The following is a 14632-nucleotide window of genomic DNA, read 5'->3' as shown; positions in this document are numbered from 1 at the left end:
AAATCACATATGTGAGCTGATAAATACATACATACATATATATATATATATATATATACACACAGTAGTCAACATTTGAAGCAGATCAAAAAAGTTGATCATTGTTGTCCTAAGACAAGAACGGGTATTGTTTTGGTTTTAGGACGACTTTGATGAACGGTTTTTTATCCACTTCAAATGTTGACTACTGTATGTATATATATATATATAAATCAAAAAACATCCATTACATTTCTCTGAAGAGATGTTTTTGTCACTGAAACAAACAGGAACTGAACAGTGTCTGTGTACCTGTTGAAACGGTAGATCTCATGGATATTTCCAAATAAAGAACTCCTCTCTTCATCTCCCAACAGCAGAAGAGACTGATTGCTGATGCACTCCAGGTAATCCTGTAGAGAAACAGATGAAAGGATGAATAATCTCATCAGCAGCATCATGTGAGACGGACCGCCCGTCCTCTGACTGGATTTATGATGTTCAGGGTGTGCCGTATTTGGACAGACAGATCTGCTGCTTTCAACTCTCACACCTTACATTAACATTTCCACGTCGGCAGATTAGCTCCAGTATGTCCGCTTATGTCAGTTATGTACTTATGGAGTGACACTTTGAAGCATCAAAAGAATGGTATTTACCATAACCAGGATGCAAACTGGGGGTAATATTTGTGGGTACAAAATAAAGTTTTCTGTGATATTCTTGTGATACAAGTATCACTGCAGTTCTGTTTGGTGCTGCAGGAATAAAACACTTCACAATGAGCTTTTCATGCTCTAGTTCTGTAGAAACATACCGATGTGCTGGTGTTTTAAAGAGCACAGAAACTGAAACACTGTAAGAGTGTAACAGTGAAGATATACTGAGGTAACAAGCACTATACAGCAGAATCTCTATCAGCTGACACATATCAATCATCTCAAACCTGTCGAAAACAACGTAAAGAAGTGATTTCAAGTACAGACAAAGTGCAATAAAGCGATGTTGTGATCTATAAAGAGCTCCGGCTTTGTGACCCCAACAGACCCCAAGAGCTACTGGAAACTGGGGGACGCTCTTTCACATGAATAACCTTTAAAGGTCATGACATTTTCTCCCTGTATATGTGGTCTAGTCTGCCTTTGGGTCAAATGATAGCAGTAGTTTGAGTCCTGCTGTGGTTGCACCTGAGGCCACAAGCATCCCATAAACTCCAGTCAGATAATCTAGATCGTCTCAGTTGATATGAAGTGTCACAGTGAACTTTTGAGGGTCTTCTTCAAAGTCAGTTTCTTCAAGTAACTCCATATGACTATGGTCTTTTTAATGCATGAAATAATCAACTAAACAATTTTAGTTAGTTGTTTTTTAACAACTAACCAAGTTATGGCCAAGTGGCTTATTTACAACCTTGAGCTCACAAATATGTTGTAACTAAGAGACAATAAATGTAAAGCGAGAATATGTTGCCTTCATGTATTCAACAGTCTCATGTGTTAACAAAACGGTGTTTTCCTAAACCTCTTTCCTCTCCTTTATCTGTCCTCTCCATCCATCCCGCCTGCTTTCCTTTTCTTCCATTCTCTCCTCAGACCATCTATCATTCTCTCAGAGCCGGGGGGCTGTGAATGTGTCTGTATGGAGGAGTAGGTGGGGAGGGGGGCTGCGACCCCCTTAAACTCTGTCCCCACATTAACCGAGAAAGAGTGAGAAAATCAGGGCAAGGGTGAGAGGAAGAGTTTAGCATTCATCTCCTCGCTCGCTATAGGTCAAATGACAGCCATGTGCACTTTACATCTGACAGCTACATAAATCATACACAAAGAAACGCACACACATGCCTCTTACTCAAAGAGCGTCAGTAGTTGGAGTGTCGTGGTTTGTGGGGAGTGGTGGTGGTTAAGCACAAAGGTTCAAGGTTTGAGCTCAAGAATGGGAAAGCCATACACTGGACACTCTACTATTTGTTTCCTTGAGCAAAGCACTTCACTCAAAAATAAACATTATGTCATAACTTACTATCCTGTCATTCAAAAACCTGACAAAAAGGAAATGTTCTGAAGAAAGTTATATGTTGAACCAGATGCTATCAAGATCTATAATGATGTAAAAACAAACATAAAAGTAGTCCTTATGTCTTACGTTTTATAATACACCGGGGCTGAATTTTTATATACATCAGGTTTGATGTGACACCAAACTTCATTGATTATTGCATTTACAATCACAACACTGCAAGTTTTCTCACATGAAGTTATCATGACTTTAGAAAACGTAGCACGTTATATGGTCTACTGTACTTTTCTAATACTTCTATGGTCTTTTTTGTACTTTTCGCAGCTTGACAGTATGAATAACCATACACTTGCAATGTATGGAAAGAGCAGCTCGAACATTCTTTGAAACATAGCAATAAATAAATGATTATTCATCTTTTCAACAATGTCAAGTCATGATGAAAATGTTTGTTAATGAAGGGATTTTGATTTCATGATAATGAAGCAAAAAAAAAAAAAAGAAACATTATGGCAGTAAATTTAATTAAACCATACTGTTGATGAAAATATGACAAGAAAAAACAACAACATCCAATGCTAGATATTAACAATGCACTAGCAATATTGTTTTTTGAGATATTCCCAACAAAGACCATTTTTATATACAATGTTAAAATATTGGGTTGAATTTAGCAATTTCTCACCAAAACCTATATTTTAGTCTAACGTTAGTCTAAAATAAGATGCCATTTTAGTCACATATTGACTAAATGTAACTGACTAAACTCAAAATACAAAAACTGATTTAAAAACAACACATTAAAATAAAATATAAAATGACTGTCAATAAAAACTGGGAACTATTCCTTTAACTTTGGTTTGTTGTGATTAGTTTCCTTGAGTAAGCAATCTGCTGTAAGTCACCATCGGAAGTGACCACACATGCTTTGTGTCTTTCTCACCTGGACTATACTGCGAAGGTCCTGGACATAGGTTTTTTCCGTTTCAAGAATTTCTTCCACCACTCGGTCCACATACTGGACTTTACGTCCTTCCGGCGACTGAATATCTGCATGGCTCTGATTGGTCAGTGTAGGTGTTTGTCGTCCCGTCTCCTCCTCCTCTAGCTGTTGGGCAGGCACCAGCTCCAGTCGGATGGCTCCAGAATCATGATCCCTCTCGGGGGCGGAGCCTAATACCGGCCGCCCCCCCAGCGAGCAGTGGCTGTCACGGGAGGAGGCGGATGAAGACGTGGAGCCGTAGCTCACCGGCCGCTCGTTGCAGTGCGTGGAGTCCATGCTGCGTGAGGAGCAATATCTCAGAGCAGAGTTTCTGATGGGACCCGCTGGGCTTAGGACCGGCCCTCCAGCAGGGACCTCCGGGAGTGGCGGTAAAACATCAGTGGAGAATGGATAATCTTCTGAAAGATAAAAGGTGGTTAGACATTAGGGCTGCACGATATTGAAGAAAGCTACAATACGCCATAACTTGGTAAATACTGTAATATGCAAAATCAGTTTCAATTATATTTAAATTAATTGAAAAACTAAAAAAAATGATGCAACCAACATGTGTTTCACATTCTGTGTGGGAATAGAAAGCATCACAAACAACTTCTGAAAGCAAACCGCAGTGTTTTACTGTTGCATTACATAAAGCATCATTTTAATATCAATGTTTAAAAAAACTATTAAACACTACCAACTCTTTGCTCAACTTGGTAATAAATTAGTTTGCAAGCTTGTTTATTACTCTACCTCCCTCTATTGTCTTTCCTCAGATGCGTGCAATGCTTACTGACTATAGTTCACTAAGAGAGTGTCACAACAATTTCTGAGCATCACAACGCTTGTTGATAGACTTGCATATGCACACATTCACACAAATACCCCAAGTAAAAAGTTGCATGCATAGTCTATTCCTATATGCATTGAACTAAAACTTTGAAGTAGTAAAACCATTCAGTTATCGCAACCCGATACAATATGCATATTGGGATTTGAAAATTTGAGGTATTTTGATAAATGTCAAAATGGCATGCAGCCCTATTAGAAACTGTAATTCTTAAAGGCTTAAAAAAAGATGTTTTGAAGAATGTTCTTAACCAAACAGTTGCTGGTCCCCATTGACTTTCATAGTATTTTCCCCCCATAAGTCAATAGCACTGGCAACTGTTTGGTTTTTGGGTGAACTTTCCCTTTAAATGGACTCTTGATTCATGTTGAACACAATATTATAACCAAAAATCCCACCCACTGCAATTATAAATTTGATTCCCACAGACTTAGATCTCGAGGGGGAACTTACACACAAAAACATCACGAGAAACCCACAGCAATCTCTAGCATTCCTGTGTGGTGATAGCCATACACACACACACACAACACTTAAAACCATTCTCGGTTTGTCTTTCAGACAACAATGCTGGTCTCTCTCTGTTCCTGTTTTTTGTACACAGTTAAAAGTTAACCTACTTTTAAGCAGCTATAACTATTCTCATCTCACTAGTCTCACTGCCCTATTATCCCAGACTAAAATAGTAACACACCAACAGTAAAATCAAGAACACAACACTAAAATACATCATTTTTACATTCACAAAAGAAACTGTGAGTGAAAACCTGTGGATTTTATGCGTGATTGTACTTGCTAAGGTGTTTTTTCGCATAATGCTAGGTGATTAATAGGTTATTCTGGGTTGTTACTAGGGAAGGACTCATATAGAGACCAGAATATGACTGGAGGTGAATTTAGGGTGGACTTGGGACAGTAAACAACACTCAAAAGACCCTAGCATTGTGGTTTGTGAGCAGCATGGCGAGCGCCATTCACATTTTCTTCAGAAGATGTTAAATTCTACTGTTTACTTTATTTAATTTTAAGAGATTTTACTGCTAGGTAGAGTGTTTGCTCGTGTCTCAGGATTTTGGGTTTGATTCAGTCACTCACGGGAACACACACACACACACACACACACACACATACATACATACATACAGAATCTTTCATGAAAGAGAAAGACCAGCACTGAAAGAGAGAGGCTTTAATGAGCAGATTAACGTGTAATGGAGACATTTTACTCTCTGGGTGAAAAGAATGAGAGCTCTGTGTGACCATGCATGTGTGTGTGTGTGTGTGTGTGTGTGTGTGCACGTGTGTGGTTGTAGAATGTCTATTGTCAGACTCACTAACACAACAATGTAAGATCATCCAGACGCACCCACTCCACACACAGTAGCACAGGTGTGCACACACAATCAACTCAGTGTAACATGGTCATTTTTACCCTCCGTTAACACAATAGGTAGATTACCTCAGTGGAAAGAGGTAAGTGATATACATATGAGACAAAGTGTAGCATTGAATTACAATATATCATACAATTCACACCAAATCGCATCATGGAGGCCAATCAGATGCAACAAGTAATCGCGCTCTGACAACAAAACCATATAAAGGGTTTCCAGGGAATTTAAGACTTTCTTTTTGTCTTGCAGTCAACCACATGTCTCCTTCTCAGCTGCCAGTTATGAATAATCACCGTCATTACTCACTCAACACGGAGCCGTCTATTATCCAGGGCTCCAGAGCAAAGCCACATGATTGGCTCTTGATTGTTTGAGCCAGGCTGTGATTGGTTAATTCCTGTGCATGCCAAACTCACACACTGACCCACTTTCACTAGACAAACACAAAATGAGATGCAGCCATCAATTAAACACATATGCTTTTGTGCTGCATGTTTATTTCAGTTGAACTATTGAACAGATAAATGGATATGTCTATATATGTTAGCGTCTTTATTAATGTTTCATGCATCAGGTTCACTGCTGATTGTGTGTTTTGGTGGGTGGGGTCGTGTTCAAGTAAAACAAACTTCTGTGGGTGTGTTTGTACACTGTTCATGCACGGGTTTGTCTGTGTTTATCTTAAAGTAGAGATTCTCTTGTGGTTCTTATTTGCAATGTTTTGCCTATTAAAACACAAAAAGTCAGCACACTGTTGCTCCCAAATATGCACACCACAAACATGACATGTCTTTATAATATCACTCTTTTTCTAACACAGTATAAATGGGTTTTGATAATTGAAAACATACACCTGCCTTTATATTTCAGGAAGGATTTCCCTCGCATGAGGATCGTCTTTTTCCCCCCACAAATGTTGCACAGGGGGATGTGGCCAATATTAGCTCAAAAAGCATGCATGGACTTTGAAAATCCACTGATTTTGTGATACATTAATATATACAACAAGTTTTACACCACAAAGGCATCATGGCAGCCACTAATGAGGTCAATTTCCGTTAGGATGCTGCCTTAGATAGCAGCTGCATATGTAGGTGTCTAAAGCTAATGACGACTTGAACCAGCTATTGTGCCAATTCCATAAACAGCCACTATGTTCAGACTGTGTCTTAAGCAACTAGCAATCAGTAGCAATTAATCAGACTTACTTTTTTGAACCAAAGGAGACCATACTCCTATTTATGTAACTGATGTAAAAGTTATGACCAGTTCTAAAGAAAAAAATTGATGACGAACTTGTAAGACTAGTCTAAGTAGTTTATGGAATTGGCCACTGATCTCCACTTCCTTCCAGCATGATGATGACGCCACACCCCTATTTCACATTTCCCCAAACAGCAACAAAAACAGCCCAGGACTTAACCAAGCTCATCATAACAATGTAATACACACTAATGTCTGCTGTATAATGCAGATTATATATGTGACCCTGGACCACAAAACCAGTTATAAGGGCCAATTTTGTGAAATTGAGATTTATACATCATCTGAAAGCTGAATAAATAATCTTTCCATTGATGTATGGTTTGTTAGGATCGGACAATATTTGGTCGAGATACAACTATTTGAAAATCTGGAATCTGAGGGTGCAAAAAAAAATCTAAATATTGAGAAAATCATCTTTAAAGTTGTCCAAATTAAGTTCTTAGCTATGCATATTACTAATCAAAAATTAAGTTTTGATATATTTACAGTAGGACATTTACAAAATATATTCATGGAACATCTTTATTTAATATCCTAATGATTTTTGGCATAAAAGAAAAATCGATAATTTTGACCCATACTATGTTTTTTGGCTATTGCTACAAATATACCCCAGCGACTTAAGACTGGTTTTGTGGGTCACATATTGTCTGACACAGCAGCATTTACAGCTCAGTTTTAATAATCAGGCCAACATAAAATCTCACAATGGGGTCACAGACAAAAAGAGATCAAATCCTGGGTTATAAGACAAACATTTTGAATTAAGTAGGACTGCATGTGATTTTACCTTGATTAACCTGACCTGTTCTCTTTACCTGTACAGTGCTATTAATATAACATTTATCCCTCGTTTTCAGCTTCTAGCAGGTGAGGAGACTGATTGCGGGACAACTAAGATGGGGTGGGATAAGGATTTTAATTATTAAAAGCTACCTGCTGGACATAATGCACTGTCAATAAATGAGCCCGATGGCCTCAATCTCCTGAAACTCCACTGAACTAAAAAAAAGGGCTGTTCCATGTTGTTACGGTGGATTTGTTTTCGCTTAATAATTTTAGTATAATTTTAGTATCAATTTAGTAAATGGTCCATTGAGAAGTGGCGGTCACGGTGCTCCTATTACATTCCAAATTATTTGTTTGCATTCCTAACCAAAAGTGGCACAAAAGATCACTTTCTTATGAATAAAAATATCTAAACATGCCAAATTGAAAATATTAATCACTATGCAATTGTTATCATCTACAGGTTTAATCTCTTTGTTGTAAAGGCCCGCTCACACCAAGAATGATAACTATAAAGATAACGTTAAAACATTAATGTCTACTACACAAATGTGCATTAATGTTGTGTTTATTATAAGTGTGTACTGCAGTTCTGTCATCTGCCGCTTTAAATTCTCAAGCTCTTTATAGTCAGGTGGATTCTGATAGGCTGTCAAGTGTTTTTATCATTCATCAACTGGAAAAAAAAAATATCCTGAAAGGGATTCCAATGATAATGTTCCTTTTGTTATAGATGCGGTGTGGACTTTACTAGTCTCATTGAATTAGAAAGAATATTAAATGCCATAGTTATGTTTATTGTTATGGTGAATGTGATATAACTTGATGTTAAACTAATTTGGGTATTTGCTCTGGCTTTGAAATGTTAGTGTTTTCCATTTTACCTGATTATATGAATCCTTAGCATTCTAAAAAAGAAGCCTAATGTGGTATTTGTCATGATCGGACTGATTACTTTACTGCAGACACAGTCTGAGCTCATGCAAACTAATCACTGAATTGTGAGAAACATGGACAATAGCTTGTGTTTTATTATGTGCATTTTATAGACTGTTTCCTGTTCCAGAAAAACGCCAACTATCACATGACTGGAACTACTATTGTTTGTCCACGATCACACACACACTGTCTCACGCACTGTCACACACACATACACTGTAAGTGTCACTGATATGCCCTGTAAAAAAAAAACAGCTGCCATACCTTTACAACCACATACACACACACACACAGACATGCAAATAAACACAAGCATGGAGTGTGCTGTTGGACTTCAAAGGCTACAGGGAGCTGTGTATGAAGCTCAGGGGTAACCGAAAACCTAGTAATGGTGCAAGAAGAAAATAAGTGCGAGTGTGTGTGTGTGTGTGTGGTAAATGTAAAGACATTTGTATAAGATCATGTTTACTTTGATCATTGCAACCGAACCCATTAACACACTAAGCCTTCGGTTTATTTAGAAGAGGATTCTGGGTTTCACCAGCTTAAATTACAGCTAAATCCAGTGTTCTTTATGTATATTTACCCTTTGATCTGTGGAAGTACAGTGATATATGGTAACATTTTTGTTGGTACGCCATAGCTGTTCTGGGCGATTTCTAGGGCATTTCTAGGTGGTTGCTAGGGCTGTATGATTGCTGGAAAATTGCAAGGTAGTTGCCAGGATGTTCTGAATGGTTGTTACTGCATTGCTGTATACTAGCGTGATCTGTGATTGCTATGGCATTGCTAGATGATTGCACCTTAAAGGCACAATATGTAATTTTTCACCGCTAGAGGGTGCGTATTCAAAATAAACAAAGAGACAAAGCCTAAACAAAGGCGTAGTTTGATGATGCCGTGACTGAGTGTGGAATCATGGGAGCTGTGGTCTTCATCCCCACAGCCGATGCAATGCGACGAGACTCGGGCAGAAATCATGTTCATGGATGAGCTAATGATTTATTAACGTAGTAGAATGAAGCAGGGTGAGGCTGAAAGCCGTCGAAGTGAAACGAAGCGCTGAACGAGCGCGACACACGGCTCAAAAGCAGCGGAGCTTTTATTATGCCACAGTCGACCGCTTCCGCTCCTTCCGGTCGTGTGTATGTGGGGTAAAGCAGCACTGTTTTATCATACTAGATACATTTGAAAGTGCTGTTATAAGGCTACTCTGTGTGGTCGTCACCTGTCTTTGGTGGTTCCATGTTTTCTACAAAACAAAACCGGAAATCGAGGGGTTATGACGTCATTGGCAGGCGACACAATGACATTATGGACACGGACGGGACTCGGGCAGAAATCATGTTCATGGATGAGCTAATGATTTATTAACGTAGTAGAATGAAGCAGGGTGAGGCTGAAAGCCGTCGAAGTGAAACGAAGCGCTGAACGAGCGCGACACACGGCTCAAAAGCAGCGGAGCTTTTATTATGCCACAGTCGACCGCTTCCGCTCCTTCCGGTCGTGTGTATGTGGGGTAAAGCAGCACTGTTTTATCATACTAGATACATTTGAAAGTGCTGTTATAAGGCTACTCTGTGTGGTCGTCACCTGTCTTTGGTGGTTCCATGTTTTCTACAAAACAAAACCGGAAATCGAGGGGTTATGACGTCATTGGCAGGCGACACAATGACATTATGGACACGGTCCGTGTCACTAGTTAAAATTGGTTATTTATCTGGATTTAAACATTCTTCGAAACATTTGGGATAATGTAAGAACACAAGTCAGCAAAATATATAACACTGTTCTAGTGGTTTTTGGATATTTTAATAAAAATATCTTACATATTGTGCCTTTAAGTCTCTATGATATTCTGGTCACAAAGCCCAGGTCCTTACTTTAATACAAGTCTATTGGATTTTTTCACTAGTTTTATTATTCAGCATGCAAGAATCATTAAGACAATTTAGTGCTGATTATTAATTGCTATCCATCATCTGTGGGATGAGTTATGTGCAGAAGTTTGAGCTACATTAAAAACAACGCTTCTCTTAAATAGGGGCTGAAATTATCGATTAGTCTTAGGATATTATTGATTAGTCGATATTATCAACAATGACGACAATTAAAAAAAAAACTGTCGAATAGTAGTTTTATCTCATATGACATAATGTAAGGGCCTGCAATAACACGGTATGACCAACAGACCCGCAGTGCAAGACTGTAATTCATGCAATCCAACCGAAGAAGATGCTTATGACGCTTATGAGATGTGCAAACAAAGCCGAGGCAGTTGAGTGCGGGAAAGTTGTACAAAACTACGAATGAAAAAATGCTGTCATGTGTAAAGGCCCCAATATACTCATAGTGAAGTTTTTTGCATTCTTCGGTAAAAGGTAAAAATGAGTTTGATATACGCAAGCAGGGGTTTACCATTAGCGAACATCCTGACACTGATGAGAGTGGCATTATGCTACACTTTTTCCCCTCAGTAACAAAATAATGACACAACAATCAGTGAAATAATCGTTGATAAGTCATTTAATCGCTCTAGTACTCATTAGATTAATCGGTTATCAAAATAATAATTTGTTGCAGCCCTAGTCTTAATCAGAGCTGTTTACTTGCGTATTGAAACAGTAACATGCTATGAATAATGTGCCTTATGAAGCTCCATGTAGGTCTCAAGAAGCTTCACGGCTCACAATGTGACTCAGAGGGAAAACCAGAAGGTGGGCAGCTGGTCTCCAATTTCCCACTCACTCCTTCATATCACAATGCTGGCTTAGACACACAGATCCATTCCTCACAGTGAACTATAGATGGAGAGTGAAGAAAGGGGAGAGAGTAACTAGGGGGGTTTAAGGCGGATTAAGCCCTGTCAGCCCCCCTCTGAGTGCTACTGCTGGGAGACTCAAACATGACATAATTCAGAGGAGACTAAAGGACAAAGACCTCTCTCTCTCTCACACACTCTGTGCCTCGCTCTCGTCCACTCATCAGACAGACAACATCAAATAGTCCCCCCAATAGCCCTCTACAGATGAAGGGTGCACGTTTTACAGTTACACACACATTCAGCGGGTTGAAGGAGTTCAGGCCTGTGAACGTGAAGCTTTTGTAGTTTACTGAGGGAGAAAGAGATTTTGAGAGACTCCCAAACTTAAGTCATGTGTGTGTGTTTATATATAGCTGGATGTCAATAAAAGTTTCAAATACAGACTTTGAGCTGAAGTCCATCCAGCTGTGAGTTTGCTGAGGCGTTGTCCAATTTAAACCTATATTTAATCTAGAAAACACACTAGTTGTCAACCAGCAATGGCTGATATAATGGCGACTTATATAATGCAGATATACATTTTAATGAATTCGTAGTAAATTAGATATACACAAACTTTCACACACTTTGCTGCATAAATGAGAACAATGTGTGAATTACCCAAAAGCCTACCCTCAAGTTGATGATATTTATGCTCTCTAAAAGCTCACTTTTCCAATTTTTCACCATTTTCCCACCCAACTTTTTCCAAGTCTTATTGCATCTAATCAATGCAAATCACTGCGCTCTCCCAGCTGAATTAGGTTGCCTATATTTTTTCAAACATTACAATGATTAGTCTGCACTCTTTAAATCTTTTATTGGGATCAAAGCAGGAGATAAAAAAGACAACCTGCTTTCATCAGTGTGACAAAGTCTTATTGCTTGGAAATGTAACAGCACACCTTCCTTCAAGAAGACATATATGAAGTATCATTCATGTCTGTAGCACAAACTGTGTTGGAATGAATTGCATTCAAAAGTAAAATTTAAAAACAATTTCTAATCCTTAGTATGAACAATAGTAATAGTGATTCTAGCCGTAGCAAAATTAACACAAAACTACATACACATCAACAATCTATATACTCCCACCCAGTCGTGTACGGTTTCACCGAGATATACAGTATGCACACACAGTGAAATAGTCTAACTGCAGTCTGTGTACATTTCCGCCCTGTCATTATGCACAGTAAGCAGTTCCTGACTGCACATACTGTACAGTAAGCACACATAATCATTCCCAAACACGCGCTCATAAACATGTCAAATACTCAAACATGAGTATGAATGACTCGACTTGTCTGCAGAATGGTCACTTTTCAGATATATGCAATCAAATGTAACTACAACGTGTGCAACTGATGTTATTTATGCTATAATGTAGTGTGACGTGTATATAAAGGTCAAACTGTAAGTAATGTTACATCACACATGTCCATCTGTAGAGAATGTGAGCTTTTGAGTGTGTTTTGGTTCTGGTCAGTGAACTGTGCTTCACTGGAAACTATTGCAGGAACTGAAATTAGAAGCTCGTGAGAACATCAAAGCATTAAACATATTAAAGATGGTTGAATGCAGATGATTGTTAAACGGTTTGTTTAGCACAAATAAAGTTCTTATGAAATGCTGCTGCCATATGTTTTGTGGTGTAACAATTTTAGCAGCACCATTCTGATATAAAACATGGGTGTGCTCATAAATTACAATTATGTTACTCATTCACAATCTCATATTATTTTTTGTTCATCCGTGAAACACAAAGGGAGAAATTTAGCTGCATTTATACTGTAAATTATATTTAGGAGCTTGAGCAGAGGGACATATTATCAGTGACCTTCGGTCTGTTCTTCACACAAAGCTATAATATGGCTCCAGACAACTTGTAATGAGGTATATTGACTACTTTTATGATTATTTTTTGGTGCTTTTATGATGCTTTATGATTTATGATTTTATGATGATTTAAGATTTCCTTTTGTGTTTGTAAAAAGAAAAAAAATCTAGGGTTAGAAAAATAGGACAGTAAAGCAAACTATGACAGAATTTTGAGCGAATATTTCCTGAATTATTAGTATTGTTTACTTGCATGCATGTTTTTGGTCTAAGCATTATAGCTTTTTCTGCCTGATTGATTGCCCATTTTTTATATCAGACTTGTCTATCTGCTCAGACAGATAAGGTCAATCCTTTAATGGTGGATTCAGTCTGATAACCTCATTATCATATGTGGCAGCAACTATGCGCATCAGATTGCTAATTAATTTCCACATGTGCGTCATTGACAGATTTTCATTAAAAAACTACGCTATATTACTTTTAAAATGATACCTGCTTCTGCTGTATCATGCTATTCAGTCTCAAACACTGGCATTTGTGTGTGTTCATTATAAATTAATCCTACAGCGTGAAACATATGCAAACACAAACCAAGATTTTACACTGTCACGTTAGCTTTAAGAGAACTCTGATCACCGAACATAAAAAAGAATCGGACACAAATGCGCAAAATTACACAAAGCTCTCATGGTCTTGATATCTCCACGACAATGTGTGTTTTGCAGCCAAGCGCTGCGTGTCCATAACCAATGGGATTAAATCTCTCCAGCCCGACTGCACGAGAGCAGCACACACACTCACGCAAGCAACACAACTTCTATTCTGGTCTCTGAAACATGTTGGAACTCCACCACGACTTCTGGAGCTGGAATGCCTGTAACGGATTCATAACACGCCGAAAACATTCCCAAAACAACTCCAAATTCTCATCTACTCCAGGACTGAGGATCCCTGAGAAAAAGTCCTTATCGCTCAATCAAACATAATGACTTGGAGTAATCACATCTTTATAAATAGCTCTTCTTCGCTGCCCATTTCCTGCAATCAGACCGGCCCATTATCTCCCAGAAGTCATCAGACCAACCGACTGAAGTTCTGATTGTAGAATGTTCTCAAAGTTGGACATTCTAACTCAGAACATTCATCACTTCAGTTACTTTGTAACAACCGACGCACACTGAAGACAAGGAGAGTTATTTCTTTCTTTTTCCATACATCAATCCCTCTATCTACTATAACACATCAAAGAACTGCAAAAGACAAAACAGTCTGACTGCAGTCCAAGGAAAATCTTAAATATCAATTTATCAAACACAAAAACTATTCCATACAGGAGAAGGACAGACCCATATGTCTTGGATGGATGACCATATATCAGACTTTGTCTGGTGATCTCTGCAGTCATCTGCAAAGCGTTGCTGTCCGGTATGACATCTGAACTATGTTTGCCCTGTCTGGAGGATCAGGATCTGTTATTGATGTGCTTCTATTCCCAGACAGCAGCAGTGTGATGCCATTAACATGAATCATTCGTTTTTTTCACCTTCTTATGTATAATATAACATGTACATTCTTTATTACACATGTATAACATGGTGCACGTTTAAAAGCAATGTGTTAATTACACATTTATAACAACCAAATTACTGACAAGCTGGTAAGAATTTCCCTTAGAGGACTGAATGCATTTAAAGAATAGGATATGACAAAGGGACTTAACCTGCATGAATGAACATACTAATATACACACACACACACACACACACACACAC

General features: G+C 38.4%; 1 protein-coding gene across 1 annotated transcript in view; it reads right to left on the bottom strand.

The window, feature by feature from the left end:
• The window catches only part of LOC107670562 (pleckstrin homology domain-containing family G member 1-like), a gene marked incomplete at its 3' end in the record, with an annotated part of 21672 nt that overhangs the window by 5515 nt on the left and 1525 nt on the right, over nt 1–14632 (bottom strand). The window contains exons 2-3 of the mRNA XM_016463201.1: nt 2939–3396; nt 292–392 (exon numbers count right to left, since the gene is read on the bottom strand). Of these exons, the coding sequence (XP_016318687.1) occupies nt 292–392; nt 2939–3396 (559 nt within the window). The remainder of the gene's footprint in view (nt 1–291; nt 393–2938; nt 3397–14632) is intronic.

The sequence above is a fragment of the Sinocyclocheilus anshuiensis genome, unplaced genomic scaffold, assembly GCF_001515605.1.
Source record: "Sinocyclocheilus anshuiensis isolate Anshui unplaced genomic scaffold, SAMN03320099.WGS_v1.1 scaffold1186, whole genome shotgun sequence".
Taxonomy (NCBI): Eukaryota; Metazoa; Chordata; class Actinopteri; order Cypriniformes; family Cyprinidae; genus Sinocyclocheilus; species Sinocyclocheilus anshuiensis.
Note: the sequence above shows the minus strand (reverse complement) of the source record. Positions and strands in the feature narration are given on the sequence as shown.